The 19,640-nt window shown below is 31.8% G+C and overlaps 5 protein-coding genes across 7 annotated transcripts; 4 read left to right on the top strand and 1 right to left on the bottom strand.

Moving 5' to 3' along the window:
• On the top strand, positions 1-2,484 carry LOC124938215 (probable transcription factor PosF21). Its single transcript, XM_047478615.1, has 4 exons — positions 1-1,041; positions 1,504-1,636; positions 1,726-1,810; positions 1,907-2,484. Exons 1-4 carry the CDS (start codon positions 320-322, stop codon positions 2,266-2,268), a joined length of 1,302 nt encoding a protein of 433 aa, XP_047334571.1. The 5' UTR covers positions 1-319; the 3' UTR covers positions 2,269-2,484.
• Positions 2,485-3,913: 1,429 nt separating this feature from the next.
• Positions 3,914-5,777, top strand: LOC124938358 (protein ENHANCED DISEASE RESISTANCE 2-like). The gene is made up of 3 exons (XM_047478781.1): positions 3,914-4,100; positions 4,534-5,483; positions 5,563-5,777. Exons 2-3 carry the CDS (start codon positions 4,558-4,560, stop codon positions 5,600-5,602), a joined length of 966 nt encoding a protein of 321 aa, XP_047334737.1. The 5' UTR covers positions 3,914-4,100; positions 4,534-4,557; the 3' UTR covers positions 5,603-5,777.
• Positions 5,778-6,563: 786 nt separating this feature from the next.
• Positions 6,564-8,034, bottom strand: LOC124938200 (RHOMBOID-like protein 13). Its single transcript, XM_047478598.1, has one exon. It carries the CDS (start codon positions 7,622-7,624, stop codon positions 6,803-6,805), a length of 822 nt encoding a protein of 273 aa, XP_047334554.1. The 5' UTR covers positions 7,625-8,034; the 3' UTR covers positions 6,564-6,802.
• A 7,294-nt stretch (positions 8,035-15,328) lies between these two features.
• On the top strand, positions 15,329-17,468 carry LOC124939476 (probable serine/threonine-protein kinase PBL11). The gene is made up of 4 exons (XM_047479949.1): positions 15,329-15,497; positions 16,068-16,204; positions 16,324-16,465; positions 17,020-17,468. The coding sequence occupies exons 1-4, from the start codon at positions 15,365-15,367 to the stop codon at positions 17,466-17,468; spliced, it is 861 nt and encodes a 286-aa protein (XP_047335905.1). The 5' UTR covers positions 15,329-15,364.
• Positions 17,469-17,630: 162 nt separating this feature from the next.
• On the top strand, positions 17,631-19,352 carry LOC124940619 (probable serine/threonine-protein kinase PBL23). 3 transcript variants are annotated; one of them, XM_047481141.1, is made up of 4 exons: positions 17,631-17,845; positions 17,918-18,357; positions 18,475-18,562; positions 18,833-19,352. In XM_047481141.1, the coding sequence occupies exons 2-4, from the start codon at positions 18,304-18,306 to the stop codon at positions 19,231-19,233; spliced, it is 543 nt and encodes a 180-aa protein (XP_047337097.1). In that variant the 5' UTR covers positions 17,631-17,845; positions 17,918-18,303; the 3' UTR covers positions 19,234-19,352. The 3 variants fall into 3 exon arrangements, 1 of the variants encoding a protein (XP_047337097.1); XR_007099494.1 differs by lacking the exon at positions 18,475-18,562 and having other exon boundaries at positions 18,836-19,352; XR_007099493.1 differs by lacking the exon at positions 18,475-18,562.
• Positions 19,353-19,640: the final 288 nt, after the last annotated feature.

The raw sequence follows: 19,640 nt of genomic DNA, 5'->3' as shown, positions 1-19,640 counted from the left end.
TTATAGCTTCTTCGCGAAGCTTCGTATTCTATGTCCATGGAGTAAATCTCGCTTTTTTTCTTCATGGCCATGTGAATTTGCAATTTCCTGTCTCATTGGTCCAAGTAAACTCTTCTTTCTGATCATTGTGAACCTTTTCTGCCGGGATCTAATCGGAAAGTTTGAAACTTCACGCCGTTCTTAACTTGAATGCACGATTCTAGGGTTTTTTCTTTCACTTTCTAATCTATTCTCTTATCATCTAAGCTTGTTTCGGTTTAATTTGTAAACCCATTTGCAAGAAGGAACAAATTTTACAGGGTTTGAGAGATTCTCAGATATGGATAAAGATAGATCTTCCATTCATGGTGGGAGTTTACTACCGCCGCCTCCTCCTTTGAGACGGAATTCTGGGTATTCGTCATCTGGAAATGTTAAACCAGAGCCGCCGCCTTCACCGGGATTGCCTCCGTTGGCTCCAGGAAGTGGTTCAGAATTATCAGGTTTTGGTCATGGGATGTGTTCTAATTCAGATGGTGGTCGTCGATTTAGCTCTGATATTATTAGTAAAATGCCGGATAACCCACCAAAGACTTTAGGTCATAGGCGTGCACATTCGGAGATTCTTACTTTACCAGATGATATCAATTTTGATAGTGATCTTGGTCTTTTAGGAGGGTTTGATGGACCTTCTTCATTTTCTGATGATACTGATGAAGACTTGTTAGCAATGTATCTTGATATGGATAAGTTTGCTTCATCATCTTGTGCTACATCTGCTTTGGAAGCTGGTGAATCATCTTCTTCAGTAGCTGCAGCTGCGGCTTTCTTGGTTACTGAACATGTTCCAGGAGAAAATATGTTTTCAGAAGATGGAATTGAACAGAAGACGAGAGTTAGACGAAATCATCAGCACAGTCTGTCTATGGATGGTTCGATGACAATTAAGCCGGAAATGCTCATGTCTGGTATAGATGAGGAATCTGCACTTGATGCTAAGAAATCTATGTCTGCTGCTAAGCTTGCAGAACTTGCTCTTGTTGATCCAAAACGTGCTAAAAGGTACCCCCTTTCCACATATTTATGAACTGGAAACTGTCTTTTTTATCATGGTATTCTTATGTACAGTTCTTCATTCTTCTCAATCATTTATATGCATTTGTTTTTCTCATTGGACTGAAGAACATTGTTAATTTTGAATATTGGGTCTATCCTTTAACCTGACATTTGTTTATGGAACGGGATGTTTGAGAGATTTGTAAACTGCTATTTTATCACAATCACAGTGAAGATTCTCCTATTGAAACTGCATTGTTTTCTGTATTTGGTTTCATTTGGTATAAGATTATGCTATAGCTTATTCTTATAGATGATTGTGATTTTTGAAAAACATAACAGATGTAGATTTTTTGAAAAAATCATGATACCAAATAGGCTCAATGCTGTCTTCCACATGCTTAAACATTGGATTTGTATGTTTTAGGTTTTGTTTATTTGAGTTTTGACATTGTTGTTGTTGGATAGAATCTGGGCAAATAGACAGTCAGCTGCGAGGTCCAAGGAAAGGAAGATGAGGTATATATCTGAGCTTGAACGCAAGGTGCAAACCTTACAAACCGAAGCTACAACATTATCAGCTCAATTTACTCTGTTGCAGGTAATAATAACAATAAAGAGATGTTTATTCTGAATTGTTATTGTTTAGTTTTATTTGAAAAAAATTCTGCATTCTCTTTTCTGTGACAGAGAGATACAAATGGTCTGAATGTAGAAAACTCGGAATTAAAACTCCGTGTGCAAACAATGGAGCAACAGGTTCACCTGCAAGATGGTAAGAATCATCATGGTCTAATAAAGCCCTAATTTTAATGGATTGATTGATCTTATAGAATAATATAACACTTTTTTTTTATCTTGTTGCTACTAGCACTAAATGAAGCATTGAAAGATGAGATTCAACATCTGAAAGTTGTGACTGGTCAAGCTTTTGTTCCTAATGGTGGACAAATGATGATGAATTACCTCCCATCACCGGCTTTTGGAGGAGTTGGCCAGCAATTTTACAACAATAACAACAACAACAATCATCTCTTAGCAGCCCGGCAGTTTCAACAGCTCCAGATTCATTCGCAGAAGCAACATCAGCAGCAGTTTCAGCAGATTCAACAGCAACAGTTGCAGCAGCAGCAGATGATTCAACAGCAAGAACAACAAGATCCGAGAATGATCAGGATGAACTCTCCGCCTTGTCAGACCCAGAAACAAAATGCAAACGCCTCCAAAGATTGATTGACAACAAACAACATCGATAATGAATATATTATTACCAATCCATTTTGAAAGATATGTTATCATTATTACCATTTTGTAAGATTACTTGGGGTTTATAGTCTTTTTGGTTTTACTTTTATCATCTTATTCTTTCTTTTATTATTAGACAGTGACTTGGTAAAAACAGATGAAGAATTATATCAAATTTTATGTTGTTTATTCTTGCATTGTTTTTTTTTTTTGTTTACTGCTCCTTGTGTGTTTTAAAATAAAATTTTTTGATAGACATGTTTGATTGCTTGAGATTAGCAGTTATCTTTTCTTATATTTGAAATTTTAATTTGAAAATACCCTATTAAAATGAAATTGTTTGGTCATTTTTTTATAAATTTAAATTCAAATTGATTATTTCAATAATACTTTATTAAAATTCTATGTAATACAAATTGGATGTATTTGTATTTAGTTTGTGATTTTTTTGTATATCCTATTATATACATTAAATAATTCATATTTCATATATTTCTAAACTAATTTTAAAACAATTAATCTAACAAAATCAACCACAAAAATCTTACCAATTATCTTACAAAATAAAAATAAAAATAAAAAATCAAATTTATATATATGTCTGAAATTATAATATATTTTGAGTTTAAATTAGATTAGTTAGTTTATTTAAATATATTTTATATTCCATCTTAATATATCAAAAGTGGGAGCCGGGTGGGAGGTATCTTAGCTCTTCTTTATTTAAAAAAAAATATCAAAAGGTAGATTTAATTAATCAAAATGCTTTTATATGAATTACATCAATTTAGGATTCACAATTTATATGAATTACAACAATTGAGCAGTTTGATTCATTAAAATATTTTACAACTATTTTGTTTTTTCGGTGACTTTTTTAGACATGGATGGGTGTCTTGTTTTTATTTTCAGGCTTAGATTTCAGTTTGTATTACATTTTGCTCGATTTAACATTATATTTAGTCGGATTAAATTTGTCGTCTTAAATTTTATAATCCGAATAATACTTTCAGCTTTTGGTGGATCGCTTACGGCTAATTCTTGTCGATTGTTCTAGTGATTTTCCCGAGTCTATGTTCATTCTTTTCTTAGCAGCAAAGGGAATGAAATTGTCAAATCTTGAGTTATTTCTCATTTGTTTAATAATGAATTATTTGAACTGATCTTTCATCTAAAGACCTCTTACATGTATCCTTACCTTTTTTTTACGAGTTTCTCATTATTTTGACCACGTAGATGGTCAATATCACTTGACAGAACATTTTTCGACGTTGATTAGCAACTCAAGGGCAATGACAATTTTTATTGTCGTCCGGAATATTTGATAGAGAATCTTCCGACCCCGCTTAATTAGTTTGTTCGACTTGCTCTATTTTTTCACTCATCAAACTCAAATGAGTTTGTATTTGAAGTCCATAAAAAAAAAATCAAATTATTGAATAATTTTATTTTTGCACATCTAAATTAACCTTTAATCGTTTTGATTTTGATTTTGCAGATGTTATATTGTATTATTTATAAATTAATTTTGCATTTGTAAATTAACGAGAATGAATACTTTATATATAAAAAAATACTTATCGAGGGTAAGAGTGGCATTCTCTTGAATTGAAGCTGTTGTTTTCACAAGATTCCTTAAATGGGATTTGCTTCTGCCAGCAAATCTTCTTCTTCGTCAAAACCCTTGAAGAATGACACGTCCAGCTTCCATTCTTTGATGACAGCTTCATTCACAAATACCTTTTGCTGATGATGAATAAAGGACCCGCAACAACGTGTTCTTCTACTGAGAAAATTTAGGAAACGAACACCAAATTAAGGTCAGCGATTTATGAACATTTAACATCTTTAATCCGTTGTTTGTTTCTTTCTTTCTTTTGTGGGTCTGCTTGCTCTCGCAATCCACAGAATAATTGATTTGTTTCGTATGTGCTTAATCACTCGTGGATTTACGACCGATCTTCTTTTGTTTGGTTGAATCATAAAACAACATGTAACAATCATCTATCAAAACCCTTCTTTTCAATCAAATGCTTATTGCCCATGTTCTTGTTTCAGCCATATTCTTCATCTTCTTTTTCCTTAACTAACAATAATAACAACACTTTAATGATAATTGAACTGATTTATGGATCTATATTAATGATGATCAATTCCTGCCAGTGATTTCTAAATACATAAACTTTCGAATTGGGTAATCAATCATGTTTGAATTGAAATGAAATGATGCTTCTTACCAATCTTTGGTAGCAGGTTTGTTTCCCTATAGTATGCAATATGGCCAACACTGTAACTGAAAATGAGAGTGATTGGATAAAGAAAGTGAAAGCAGAAGGAGCTGTTCCATTTCTTGAACCAGATAATTGTCCAAATGGTTGGTCTTCCCCTCCACCTAACATTTTCATGGTTCGAGGCCCACAATACTTCTCAACCAAAGTTAAGATCCCAGCCTCCGATTATCTTCTAAAACCACTAGGTTTCGACTGGATTAAAGGTCCTAACAAAATCTCAGAGGCATTATCCAATCCAAAACATCGCATCAGAAAGGTTCTCAACGAACAATTTCCCTCTGACAATAAGCCACTCGTATGGGCATTTAATTTACAAGTTCCGAGCAAAGAGAATTACAGTGCCATTGCATATTTCGTCTCCCCGGATGTTCCTAACCCTGATGGATCTTTATTAATCGAACAGTTCTTAAAAGGCGACGACGTGTTCAGAAATTCGCGGTTGAAATTGATTGCAAACATTGTTAAAGGGCCGTGGATAGTTAAAAGGGCAGTTGGGGAGCGAGGGATATGTGTCATAGGGAGAGCTCTGGTTTGCAAGTATTGTGTAACCAATAACTTTTTACAAGTTGATATTGATATAGGTTCTTCTATGGTTGCAAAAGCGATAGTGCATCTGGCTTTTGGTTATATAACGACCCTCACTGTTGATCTAGCGTTTCTTATTGAGAGCCAGACTGATTCTGAGCTGCCAGAGCGAATTTTAGGAGCTGTAAGATTCTCAGAGTTGAATCCTGCTTCAGCTATGGTTGTTGATCAAAGTGGTGTTGTTTTACAGTCTTCTTTGTCTAGACGGTTATGGTGGTCTCTTGGACAAGGTTTCTCTAGCCTTCTCCATCCTGTTGGTCCGCAAGAAAGCAGTTTGTTGTCGCCTGGTTCATCACAAGTAAATGGTGGTTCCATCACTGATGATAAGTATGAATTCCTTTTTAAGCTTTTTTGTCAATTTTTTCTGCAGAAAATTTGAAATCTCATTGATGAATTGTCTATGCAGAATAAAAACAGGAGAGTTGAGCCAAGTTCCTCGAGATTGATTGATTGATTACAATACAGAAGCCGATTTTTACAACTTCTGTCATCTGACTTCTCTTGTTTTATGTAAATAGGCGACTTGAGCCATGTTTCTTCATTCGAATCTTGGGAGATATCTCTCTTCATAAATTACTTATTTCCGGTACTATTGATTTTTAAAGGTTTTAATTCGTCTTCTCTTCTGTGTATTTTTTTTTATTGAAGGCCCTAACCTGTTAAGGCAAACCACTCCTTCAATTATTTGATTGTTCTCTTCATGTCTATATACAAGTTACAACCAAATCAATGTCACGATGTTTCGGTTAGTAGGAATGGCACACAGCCCTTTGTTTTAAACAACTACAAGCAACCCCTATTCATCGAGCATTTTTGTTACATTTATTGTCAAATATTTGAGCAGACAGACCCATCAGATTGAGTGCAGAAGAAGATATGCACAATATAGAGAGGTGAAATGAAGACTTTATAGTATTGTCAACTCAAAACCGGACAAGGGACATGATCCTCGTAGAATGACAGTAGAAAAATAATAGACCAAAGCATGGCATGATCCTGGTAGACCACCATTTTCTTAGAAATCCAGCTTCAAGTTGACACAAGTTTTTATAGGAATTTTGAAGTGGAGCAATGAGAAATATGCTCCAGCTTCAAGTACAAGAGTTTTGAAGTGGAGCATTGAGACATATGAAGTGTTTTCCACCATCCCAAAAATGCAAATATCTAATATGGTGTAATGGAGACCTTGTTTTTGTATTTGATTAATATTACCATGATTGGTTAGAATTTTGTTAACATTATTATCTATTATGTCTGACATTCTTACCAAAACTCGTTAGTAACCACACACAAGATTACACACACACAGATTAATAGCCAGCATTTACTCCGGACAAAAGGGGCGACCATATCCACACCAGATACAACATTAAATGAAATGTAGACTACAAACACACACAAGGGGCAGCTGATGAAAACAGAAGTAATTAATTGAAACAAAATTGAAATATTTTAATGTTCAAGTTGGTGTTCCCTAACTTTACATACCATATGACATAAATAAATAAATCAATAATAATATCATAAGGTGGGTACATAAAGGGCTGCAATGAAAACACTGGTGTGTGAGTATGGGAGATAATAACATTCATTCATTCATGTATGTAGTAGTAAGCTTCAAAAGACTTGGAAGAGAATTTAAGAAGCTAGACAAGATCTGCACCAGCAACAACAGCTAAATTACTCATCTGCAGACTTCTACCATGTCCAGTCGTGGAAAGAAACCGTACACAAGGCAAAGAAGGATCAGTAACAGATTCAATGTCAAGAAACCTAAAATTAAATGTCCCAGATCTCTTCAAGCTCAAAACAAATATAATCAACATCCAACTGAGCATGGTAATTGCCCAGTAGTTGTTCATCCCATGAATCAATCCCCAAGCAATAGAGTATCCAACAATTATTCCAGACAAGTGACCAACGAAACTCGCTTGTGGAACAATAATCGAAGTAAATATAAGAGACTCAAAGGGAGCAAAACTAATGGGAAGCGAAAGAAGCCCAAAAAGCTCTAGCTTCGAAGATGGTTGCTTAACAGAAAGAATCGTCATCCATCCAAAAACAACACAAGAATACCCTACAGCAGTCACTCTACGAAAATACTCCAACTTAAACTTTTGAATCAAAACATGATACGAACCCAAAACCAATACACCAGATAAAACCACCAAAACCAGTGTATAATGAAGATAGAATTCCAACCCTAAACCGATATTCCCTAACTGCTCCACAACTCCAAGACTCCAAAGAGAACTCATGTTGAAGACCAAATGAAGAACACTTATATGAGAAAAAGCAGAGGTTATAATCCTCCAATAGTGTCCTTCAAGAGCAGTCTCATAGCTCAACCCTACGTGAGAATATCCAATGTTTTTCTTCTGAATATAAAACCATATTACACTACAGATTCCTATAAAGCAACTCGTTGCAGGTTTCTCCAATATCTCATAAAACAGAGGCTTTCCCATCTCAAAACCTTCAAACACGATAATATATAACTAGCCTCAATTTCTATAAGAATGTGTACTTCATAAGATAATCTTTGCCCACCTTGATAAATATATAGATAGATAGATCAAGGGTTTTCAAAACCCTAAAGCTTCTTTTTTTATTATCAGCCAAAGCAAATTGAAGCTAACTACACTTCCAGAATAAAATCAGAATCGTCCCCACGATTGAAAATATTACCTTTTTGTATGTGAATTGATCATAACAAGGTAGGTAGCTAATTCTTCCGAAACCCCAATAATCAAACCAATCCAATCCAATCCAATCCAGCAATTATGTTAGAGAGAGGATTGGCTGGCTAGAAGAAAGTAGGGGTTTCCAGAATCAAATAGAAAGCTTCCCCTTCAAGTCCCCACCACCACTGTGACAGACGGCGAAGAAGAAGAAGAATTGCAACAGAAAATGGTATTCAGACTTGAGATGCGTTAACGGCGCCTTCCTCATTCAAAAACTAAATTAGCACTCAAACTTGTATTCGATATTCAATTCAATCTTCAACCTTTTACAAGTTTCAGATTAAATTGTCATTTAAGAATGTAATCACATATTGTATTCTTTCTTTCTTTACTATATTGTTTATAACCTCAAGTGCATGGATTCACTCGGTAACTTCTCCATGTTTGTTTTGTACAAGAATATCTATTTAAATTATTTGACACAATTTCTTAAAATTTACTATATTGATATGAAAGGTAACTTTAGGTTACCAATATTGTGTTATAAATCAACTTGAAAAATATGGTTTAGAAGGAAATATTTGACTCAAGCCATATAGATGAGAATAAGGAGCAATCAAAAGATTAGAAGATTTACTATATTCAATGACTTATCTTTGGATTTTATATAATATTTTACAAGATACTTTAACCCTAGATTTATTTTTTCACATCCATATTCTCCCTCTTTTTACTCTTCTAATAACTTATGTTTTGTAACCCTTAAGCGATTTAGGTAGATACAATAACTCAAAGATAAGTGGTAACCCTTCAACATTTAGTAAAGTCATTAGATTTTTAATATAAAAATCAAGAATAACTAAATTCACAAGACACTGGAATATTAACAATTTTTTATTCCTAACATATTATGTTTAGTGTTATTGTTTTTCTTATTATAAATTCATCTCACATTAAAATTTCAAAAAATTCTTATATAAAGAAAATGATGTTAAATATAATGGTGAGAATAAAGTGACATTATAATGTAATAATATAAATAGTACAATTAGGTGTGAAGAGTGAGATATGAAATGATTTAGTTGAAAATTATTTTTAGAGTTTATCTCTCATCCTCATTTTATTCACTAACAAATTAGAAATTTTTATTGGAGGCTAATTGCAATTTGGGACCTCTTTTCTTGAACTTCACAATTTGGGGCTCATTATTGAAGTCAATTGTAATTTGAGACATCTTCTTTCGAACCTTACAATTTGAGGCTCCTTATTGAGATCAATTGCAATTTGGGACCTTTTTCTTCTTTTTTTGAACTTTACAAATTAGGGCTCCACATTATCAATTTTGTACAAAATAGGGTTTTTCCCTATCGGACATAAAAAAATGTATTACGTGACTTTTATAATTAAAAAAATAACAGTGACAATTAATTTTAAATAATACTAACGTGGTCATGTAATACTTTTTTTTTATGAAAGTCCATGTCCTTTAGGGCAAAACCCTATTTTGTATAAACCTAAGGGTATTTGTAGCAGAATCCTTTAAAATGTGTTTTATCTCTATTATAAAGATAAATAACATAAAAGTTGTAAAAAAAATGCTTTATCAAATTCCCTATCCTTATAATTTTTTAGGGATGATGAACAGTGAATCTTTATATTTAGGGATTATTGTAGCATCCCTAAATAATAAAATATTATATTTCTCTTTCATGGCTAACAATAAATATTTAAATATATATGAATAAGTAATTAAGTGGTTGAGGTGGTTGAAAATTTGGTTGTTTTAATGAATATTTAAATGATATATGGATAAAGATAAGGAAGCTGATGTAGAATAATTTATATTTTGATTCTCTAAAATATAGATATTATTATTTTATATTATTTTTAGGGATACAAAATAGAGAAGCCGGTACAAATGCCCTAACAATGCGCAACCTCAAGTTGTGGGGCTCGAAATAAAAGGTCCCAAATTGTAATTGGCCCCAATAAAGAGCCCTAAATTGTGATGTTCGAAAGAATATGTCCCAAATTGCAATTGACCTCTAATAAGAAGTCTCAAATTGTGAGGTTCCAAAGAAAAGGTTCCAAATTACAATTAGCCCCTAATAAGAAGCCTCAATTTATTATTTCAACATTTTATTCACCTAGCAGTTAGGTTCTATCTCCCTCTTTTGATTCTTCACTACTCATCTCAATATATTTTTTTTTATCCTTTTATGTTCAAAATTTATATATAATTCTACTACAAGGTATAACAGTGATATCATAGTTCGTTCTTGGCAAAATATTGTGTACTATTAGATTATTGCTGAAACCGATTTGAATTTGAGTCATCTATAACTTTTGAAAAGTCAAATCTGGAATTTCCTCTGTAGTCGCTGTTTAGAAATAGTTTACAAATAAAATTGACAAGAGTTAGAGGTGATTATTGTGTATCAATATGAGAAAGTTCACAAGAATCGTAATCATCACTAAAGAAAAAGTGCTCCAAAGAGGATAAAGATCGTCGCAGAACTGTATATTCTTTTGGCGCGACCGCGAATCTAAGTTCACGATATTCACATGATTGCGATCACTTACATGATTGTGATCAACCTTTGTTAAACCTAGCAACCGTCAACGTCGTTCCTGATTTCCGATTGTTATAGAGATCAAAGTCGGTGCTCGTCTGAGAAAGTGCAGAAGGTAGTTTGAAACCTCAGATTAGAGGCATCGTCGTAAGAATGCATATGCGACCGAAAACCTAACTCCATAGTCACGAACCACTTTCAGATAAACGACAACATTCCGATTTCCATTTGTCAATTGGGAAGAAGACTTCGTAAATCAGGTTTGATTCATGATTTAAATTTTTGAGAGGCTGATAAGTAATCAAGTATTGTTTTGAGGTTATTGTGTGTGATGGTTAACTTGAAGATAGGGTTGATTTTTGTATTATGTTCTAGGAAGTCCCAATTGTGCTTCCCAAATGACTGCGAATAATTAAAAGAAAAAATATGATTGAGCAATCAAAAATGAAACAGAAGGTATCAGAAGGATCTGACTGAGCAATCAAAAATGAAACAGAAGGTATCTGCTCATTACCTGCTCTATACCATCCTCTGATTACTACTCGTTCCTTTCCAACTCTTACTATTCTTGAGGCTGTAATTTTAATTAATATTTTTTTATTTTTAGAAAAAGGTCAATTGAAATTAGGGTGTGGTTGATTTGAAAATGATTTCCCCCAAATATTTAGGAGAAAATGTTGAAGATGTCGAAGACTTGATTTATGAGGCAGAAATATTTTTCCGGGTTAACGATGCGTTTGAAGAAGACGAGGTGCATCTTGCGAAAACTCACATGAGGAAAAAGGTATTACGATGGCTTAGGGAACATGTGGTCATGAAAACTCTTAACAAAGGATTGACGTGGAGAGAGTTGAAACAACTATTGCGGCGTGAGTTTGGGTAATGTGCAAGGGACGATCTCCGACATATACAAAAGAAAGTGCAGTCAGAATCATGGGAGTTAATCGCGGACCAGTGTCAACAAATAACCGACTTGTTAAAATCATGAAGGATCGCTGATGAAATAAAAAGACAGAAACAAAAGGCTGATGAAGAAATAATAAGGCAAAAGTGGAAAAATGGTTGTAAAAAATTGATCTTCGAATCCGATGAGTTAGTGGAAGATTACTATCAACATGTAGAAGATGGGGGACAATCGATGCCTTCCCCATTGATATATTCGGCTCCAAAAAAGGATGTAACCCCTACTAATGACGATTGTTCTAAAGTGGAAGACGCGTCTCCTCTCGAAAACTTTTGTTATGAAAAAGAATTGGAGACTCCACATATACTTATGATACAAAAGACGACTTAATCTTGATTAAGAAATATACAATAATTCATGTTCTTCGTTTATTCATTTGCAAGTCTCCCTAGTGTACGATGACCGAGAGAATACGAAGGCAACTTACGTTGAAAAAGATGATCATTATCGGGATTAGCGGGGTGACTTGGGGGAAGCTGAAATTGAAAAAAATGTTTGATGATGTTTTGGGCATTGAAGATAGGATGTTGGTGTTTGATCTCATTTCTCAAGCATACTTTGCGCTAAGTCCAAATTGTGTCCAGTTTTTGTGGTTCGAGAAATTACAAGACATTGGATATGGTTTTCAGAAACTTTTATGGCATAAAACATGGATGAGATGCAAGTACTTATTATGGTTTGAAGAAACATCTAATGTAGAGTTTTGTAATTGTTTTTATGAGCTACAATTGATAAATCTTATGGGACAGTTTTTATGGTTTGAAGAACCACCCGATAGTCTATGGTAACAATTTGGGCAATTTATATGGTTCGAAGAGACACCAGATGCTTGAGAGTTTCAGCTGAATTTTCGTCTATTGTCGTTCGCGGACGAACGAATTGAAGAAGTGGGTAACGATACAAGGGAAAATGATATTAGGGTTAAATATAGCGGTGGAAATAAAACGGCAGTTATAATGTAGTAATATAAATAGAACAATTAGTTGTGAAAAGTGTGATATGAAATGATTTAGTTGAATTATTTTTGTTAGAGTTTCTCTCATTCCCATTGTATTACCCTAGCGGTTAGAGTTATATCTCTTTCATTTAATTCTTCTCATCTCAATATAATTTCTTATTTTTTATGTTTAAAATTTATACTTAATTTTAGTACAAAGTATAACAGTTTACCTTGGTTAAAAGAATTTTAACTGGGTTAAAAGAATTAAAATTGTCTTTGCAGCCTCCTCAAGTTCTTACCAGCTAGACAAGGAGAACTTAATCCATTTGTGATTCACAATTTTCTTGCAGAACATGTGATATTGGATGAGGTCAGTTTTTTTTTCCACATTTTGTCATCTTACAGTTTCACAAATTATCAATAACATCTTGAATTAGTTTAAAAACACATATTACTCATCTCAGGTCTAATTCAACAATTATAAAATAAACATTATATTGAAACCTTGTCCTCCCATCACTAAATCAAGTGGTCACAAAAATAAAATAACTAAAACCAAGATTGATAACTAAATCATAAAGAATAAATAATTGAACCTAACATGAACAAAGTTCAAATTTACAAAAAGTTTCAACTAAAAGTTAAATAAAAATAAAATAGGTATTTAAGCATCTTAAAAACTCTCTTTTTTTGGTTTAATGTGTAGAGAAGAAAATATGTACTAACTTTATTTGAATTCAATGAACAAATATTATTTAAAAAAACAAATTCTCAATAAATCAACTTAAAAAAATTAGTTGAAACTAAATTAACTTCATGACTTAAAATTTATAAGGTTATTTATTGGTATCAGAATATAGAGAAATATATTGTATTGAATTATCTCTAAATTACGTAGGACATGTTTTCCTTATAGACATTAAATTATTTATAAGGAAATTAATATAATATAATATTATATAATATTATATTATCACAATTTTTTATAGACATTAAATTATTTATAAGAAAATTAATATAATATAATATTATATTATATTATATTATATTAATAATATAAGACATGTTTTCTTTATAGACATTAAATTATTTATAAGAAAATTAATATAATATAATATTATATAATATTATATTATCACAATTTTTTTTATAGACATTAAATTATTTATAAAAAATTAATATAATATAATATTATATTATATTATATTATTTTAATAATATATTATTTTTATATTACATTTCCAATATATTATATTAATTATATTTATCGGTGGTATTCACACTAACAAAATTCAAAAACCTACTGAAAAGAAAAAAAAATATGTTATTATACCAAAACAAAACAAAACAAAACAAAATAGTCAAGACTATTAATTATGTTGGGAAAAAGAGTATATTTATAATTTATCCCATGACAAAAAAGATAAATCATCCAATTACTCAAACTAGAAATAAAAAATCAAAAGAATATCACACCAATATCATTTTGTTGAAAACTTATGGTTATACTAAGCATAACAATATTGTATTTGGTTCTAAATTTTGTAGTTCAAGGTGTATGCTCTTTCTTTTTTCTCTAATAAATAAAAAAAATATGTATATTCCACATAATTAAATGTTCACGAGGTAAATATCGAAGTCTATATATTTGTCAAAGTTCTAAAAAAATAGTTAAGGTTAATTATGAGTTTTGTCCAAACAACTTAGACATATAATGATATAAACATTTGTATAGATAATATTTAGTATTTTGATAAGTTTGATACATTGAAATAAATTTATACATATTGTATTGAAGTTGAGACTTTTAAACTTAAAAGAATTAACGCAAACATAAAAAAGAATAACATCAGATTCCAATCATAAATTTATTGACAGTTAGAAATGAAAAAACATTTTTTCAAATAAATAATGAAGATTATTATTTTTTTAATTAAAGAGAACTAAAATGACACCTTAAAATCATGTTCTGTTTCAACTCAAAATGTTTCTAGATAAAATCGATTGAAAAACAAATTCTTATGTCAGTACAATACTAGTAATTCATCAACGCCATTTTTAATAAAAGTTAATTTTATAATAACATAACGTAGAGTAGAATAGGGTAGAGTACAGAGGTAGACGTCAAAGATAATGTTAAGAACTTAGATATGAGACACTAAAATTAAAATAAAATATATTAAAAGAATCCGCAACGAGTTTAAAAAGAATTGAAAGCCATCAAAATTTAGCATCCATGATTTGATCGATTGTCACTCTGAATAAATATTTTTGTAGTTTGAAGATTTAAGGGTTTGTTTTTAAAGAACTGAAGACAAAATCAAAATCATCAAAATTAGTTTGTTTTAAATCAGTGTGATTTAGTAATAAAAATAATGAAATTAAATATATAAAATACTTAAATTTGGAAGTATTAAAAAAAATATTTTATTGAAATCAAATCTATATATTATATATATATATTTCTTTGTCCCTAAGATCAAACAAAGAAATAAACAAAAGAAGAAGGAGGAGGCTCCACCCTTCTTCTATCTCGCTTGATATGGGAAAGAGAAACAAGCTCCCGCTCAATACAATAGAATCTAGACTAGATACTCAGATATATGGTTAGCATTCTATCTAAGATAAGATCATCATCTGCTTTCTCCATCGTTCTCTTACCGGCCCCCAACTCGATTTAGTTTAGGCACACTTGTTTATTTTCATATCTATTACATTAGATAACATGTTTTTTCGTTTTCATCAGGAGGAGGGGAAGAAGAACCAAAGTTACTCACACACAAAGACTTAGTAATAATGACTGATAACTTCAGAGAGGAGAACTGCATTGGGTCTTATCAGTTCGGTAAGCTTTTTCGTGGGGTTCTTAATGATCAACACTTCACTATCAAGACATGGGATGCACCAGAAATAAATAAATATATCATTGGAAATCATGAACGCAGATTGATGGTAATCATGTGTTATTCTATTTCCCTCTTTTTGTCTCTTCTTAATTAATTAATCTTTAAGGAACTTTAATAATATTCTCGCAGGATGAACTCATTATGCTCCGACATGAAAGGCTTGTGCATCCATGCATTCCCAAATTGTATGGATATTGTCGAGACAAAAACCATCCACCTGCTGTTGTTTATAACATCAAGTCCCTCGATTCACTCTTCAACCTTATCCCCAGAGGTTTGTTTTCTACACAATTTTAGTTTAGGTTTAAAAGATATATTTAACAATTATATCTTTCTTTCTATACAAATATACTCTAACCCTACTATTCTATTTACAATCACAACATATTGTTTTCACATCTTCGTATTTTTACTCTTCTTTTAACAACATATATTGTCTCATTGATAAGTTGAAACTCCTAAACATTTCTTGAGTGATTAGATTTTTAACTTAACGATATTGATGAACTTCACGATGTTTGTGGTTTATCTAAATTTGGCTTCTCCAATTCAAAGACATGACTATAATATCAATTATTTTTTATTCATAACTAGGTATCTTCATTAATTTGCTTAGGTTCTTACACAACATGTAAACATGAAAAAAAATCTCAAACTAAGATTTTTTTCTATAAAAACACGTTCTTTGTTTTAGTTTATTCTTACAAATATAAAGCATATATGTTTCATTCATTTGAAACTGTATTGTTTTTCTTATCTTCAATTCATCTGGCATGAAAATTTCAAACCATTGCCTTTTATATTATCCTTCAACTATATCTAAACATATCTTCTACAATATTAGGCGATTTTACATGGGTACAAAGGATTAATGTTGCCTTTGCATTTGCCTGCCTCCTCAAGTTCTTGCAAGCTAGACTAGGAGACCTTGATCCATTTGTGATTCGCAATTTGGCTGCAGAACATGTGTTATTGGATGAGGTCAGTTTTCTGCACTTTTTGTTATCTTGTATTTTCACAGTCCAATAACATTATGTTTTCTTTTTCTCTAAGACCCGCTTTTGTTAGCATATTTATCTTTTGTTCTTTTTTACATGCAGAAATACAACCCTAAGTTGGTTGATTTCAGCATGATAACAGGTGGAATATTTCCAAATAGGCAAGTATACTCTTTTCAACCTTATGGAAGCAGGGTTAACAGAGACCCAGACTTATTATTTCAAGACTCACCAGCTCATATAGGTTTGTCAATTTTGTTTTCCTATCTTCAAAATACTCGTGCTAACTATTTTGTTTACAACGTATATTGTTGGAGTTTCATTATAGAGTTATATGATGAAATATACAATCAACCAACCAACATTTATCGAATTTGAAAATGCGTGGATGACATGAAATATTGTTTCGATCCTCTTATTTTCAATTCTGGATCCGATGGGAGCAAGAATTTCGAGGGACATTTCGTTTTTGAGCAGAAGTGCGCCGTTTTCATGTAGTGTTCATCGACTAAGGATTAATCAATACATAAAAATGATTTGTCTAAGCCACTTCCATGTTTAAGCAAGCTGGTATAAGCCCATTGCAGGTTCAAATTGTGGATTCAAAAGAATCTGGTTATATCTGTTATTTAAATCGGTTGTTTACATGAAAGATGTCGTTGATCTTCTTATTTATACTCCAGCAAGCCCATAAATTGTACCGTTTTTATGTTTCTGACTAAAATCATTCCCTTAATTTTGACATCTTGTCATTTTAAAATAGAGTAATCACTTAATATTTGAAATTCTTTCTTGCAGCAACCTGGACAAAAAAGAGTGATGTTTATGCATTTGGTGTTATGCTTCTAAGCCTAGTTTCCAAAAAAATCACCACAGATGAAATGCGGCTAATGGGTGAGATTTCTGTAAGCGAATGGGAACATGAAAAATATGAGCTTTGCGAATCATTGGTTCACGAGAGCTTGCAGGCAGATCCATGTTTCTATGATGTTGATGGGAAAAAGCTTTCAATGATAGGCGTGCTTTGTACATCTTATAAATGTCAAGATCGGCCGTCAATGAAGGAAGTTGTCAATAAACTTTTACATCTGCGTGTTCTGCAGAATCAAAAAGAACTTTTGATCAAGAAACTCCACCCCTACTTCTCTTTTTATACGTGGAATAACAAGAAACCCATTAACGATATGAAGTATAGAGATACCAAAATAGGTACACACATTTATTCACTTATATTTTTCAACCAATGAAGGTGATATCAAGTTATTCCCTCACCAAATTCCCTCACTAAATTCCCTCCCTTAATCATTTCTCATAAATTAAATGCATGTAAAAATGTTTTACGAAATAGATAAATAGTTTCATTTTGAGATATTCTTAAAGACTGACATTGTATTTTTCTTCAGATAATCTCAGCTATTTTCGGGATTACGATATCAGAAGATTCACTAGTGACAAATTGAAATACTTCACTGACAATTTCAGCAAAAACAATTACATTGGAAAATTTCAGTTTGGCAAGATCTTTCGTGGAGTTTATACGAATAGTTCTATTGGAAATCGAAACATCATTGTTAAGATATGGGACAATGATCAAAATCTGCAACATAATTTACTGAGACTAGGGGTATGGTTATTTTTGAAATTTCATTTGTTGAACATATAAGTTCTAACATAAAATTGTATAACAATCTTGCAGGATGAAATATTACTTTTACATCATGAAATGTATATTTGTCATCCTGGGATGGTTAGAATGATGGGTTACTGTCTTGAAGATGAAAATGTTGCCATTGTATTGTTTGTGAAGTTTCAGAATTCCATGCATAATCTCCTCTCAAGTGGTATATTTCTTTTCATTCTATGAAAGTAGCATTCTATATTTTTTATTGCGCATGTCCTTTAGGAGTTGCAAGATTCCTAAACTCCCGAAAGTAAACTAACTGGTGCATCATAGACACCATATAGAGTATATACTAACATGTGCTTTTTCCATATTTAGGTGAATTTAAATGGCTACATAGGACTAAAGCTGCGTGCGGAGTGGCTTCTCTCCTCAAGTTTTTGCATGTTGTACCGCATCGCATGGATCCTTTCGTTATTCGTAATCTGCGTTCAACTCATATATTGTTAGATGAGGTAATTTAATAAAATTTAAATTGTGATTTTCTAGATTTATATTTCCCTTTTATCGCAAAAAAAAAAAATGTTTCTAGTGAAAAAGAAAGGATAATTATTTTGGTACTTGATATACAGGAATACAATCCGAAGTTAATTGACTTTGGTATGATAATTGGTGGGATTTTTCCAAGCTTGGGAAGAGAACCAGCTAATGACATACGCTGTAAGCTAGCCAATTTTAGCTTAAAGAATTATATCTAGATGATGATCCCTTTTAGGAGTTGCTAATTCTAGTAGTCTAGTTACTTATCTATGAATACATTATACATATTTACTTGTAAATGATATGGAATGTCTTAAATTTGGTTAGCTTTTAAATATATATATATATGTGTGTGTTTTTGTTTTTGTGCTGAATCTACTATTTTGACTTATTGTGTGTTTGATTTAGGAAGTAATATTTTGACTAACAATGATTGAGATACTTTGGCAGCAGGCACTTGGACCACGAAGGACGATGTCTTGTCTTTTGGGTTGTTGCTTCAATGCTTGATATCTGAAAATATGAAAATTGAGTCGGATGATGGATGTTTGGCTACTTCAAATGATATAGAGAAGACGACTCTTGTACACGAGAGATTACAGAAAGATCCAACATATTGCAATGAAGATGGAAAAGAGATTACAAGGCTGATTGTGCAATGCGTACAACCTGATTATACTTGTCGGCCTACAATGTCTGAAGTTGTGGAGGCTTTCCAAAAATTAAAAGTGGTCGAGACCCACCAAGAAATTATGTGCGTAGAGAAAATGTTTTGGGACAAGTGTAGTGCTGAGAAGCCTATGAATCCTTCAAAACCTAATATGCCTAGAATTCATCGGCTGTATATCTGACCAACAACTTTACATTAGACTTTGGATATATAGTTAACTTTAGAATTAAAGAATTGTTATGTTTGGAACAATGTATTTATTGTTTTTGGTTTTTCATTTTCACTATCTTAGGCTTTACTTACTTTAATTATATTCTAATTAAAGATCATATTTAGGTAATAATATGCTTGTTTTTGTGTAGCAATTACAACTGTTTATCTTATTAATAAATAATATAAAGCTCTATGTGATCATATTTTTTTTGGATTTTTAAAAATAATTTGTAACTTTATGTAAATAAAAGAATATGTAAAAAGTAAAATTTTATAATTTCTCCCCAAAATTAAATTGACTCATAATACAATTTTGGTATCAAGTTCAAAATCATTCAAGCACCATCAAATTGTAGCAATAATAAAGTTAAAAGA

Source organism: Impatiens glandulifera, chromosome 5 (genome assembly GCF_907164915.1).
Source record: "Impatiens glandulifera chromosome 5, dImpGla2.1, whole genome shotgun sequence".
Classification (NCBI taxonomy): domain Eukaryota; kingdom Viridiplantae; phylum Streptophyta; class Magnoliopsida; order Ericales; family Balsaminaceae; genus Impatiens; species Impatiens glandulifera.
Note: the sequence above shows the minus strand (reverse complement) of the source record. Positions and strands in the feature narration are given on the sequence as shown.

What these genes read in the sequence shown, in the direction of transcription:
- LOC124938215 (XM_047478615.1), top strand. Translation starts at nt 320, where the DNA reads ATGGATAAAGATAGATCTTCCATTCATGGTGGGAGTTTACTACCGCCG. An exon ending in CTCAATTTACTCTGTTGCAG is followed by an intron (nt 1,637 to 1,725) that starts GTAATAATAACA and finishes TTTCTGTGACAG; the next exon opens with AGAGATACAAATGGTCTGAA. An exon ending in ACAGGTTCACCTGCAAGATG is followed by an intron (nt 1,811 to 1,906) that starts GTAAGAATCATC and finishes TGTTGCTACTAG; the next exon opens with CACTAAATGAAGCATTGAAA.
- LOC124938358 (XM_047478781.1), top strand. Translation starts at nt 4,558, where the DNA reads ATGGCCAACACTGTAACTGAAAATGAGAGTGATTGGATAAAGAAAGTG. An exon ending in GGTTCCATCACTGATGATAA is followed by an intron (nt 5,484 to 5,562) that starts GTATGAATTCCT and finishes TTGTCTATGCAG; the next exon opens with AATAAAAACAGGAGAGTTGA.
- LOC124938200 (XM_047478598.1), bottom strand. Translation starts at nt 7,624, where the DNA reads ATGGGAAAGCCTCTGTTTTATGAGATATTGGAGAAACCTGCAACGAGT.
- LOC124939476 (XM_047479949.1), top strand. Translation starts at nt 15,365, where the DNA reads ATGCTCCGACATGAAAGGCTTGTGCATCCATGCATTCCCAAATTGTAT. An exon ending in CTTCAACCTTATCCCCAGAG is followed by an intron (nt 15,498 to 16,067) that starts GTTTGTTTTCTA and finishes CTACAATATTAG; the next exon opens with GCGATTTTACATGGGTACAA. An exon ending in AGACTCACCAGCTCATATAG is followed by an intron (nt 16,466 to 17,019) that starts GTTTGTCAATTT and finishes TCTTTCTTGCAG; the next exon opens with CAACCTGGACAAAAAAGAGT.
- LOC124940619 (XM_047481141.1), top strand. Translation starts at nt 18,304, where the DNA reads ATGGATCCTTTCGTTATTCGTAATCTGCGTTCAACTCATATATTGTTA. An exon ending in CTCATATATTGTTAGATGAG is followed by an intron (nt 18,358 to 18,474) that starts GTAATTTAATAA and finishes CTTGATATACAG; the next exon opens with GAATACAATCCGAAGTTAAT. An exon ending in ACCAGCTAATGACATACGCT is followed by an intron (nt 18,563 to 18,832) that starts GTAAGCTAGCCA and finishes ATACTTTGGCAG; the next exon opens with CAGGCACTTGGACCACGAAG.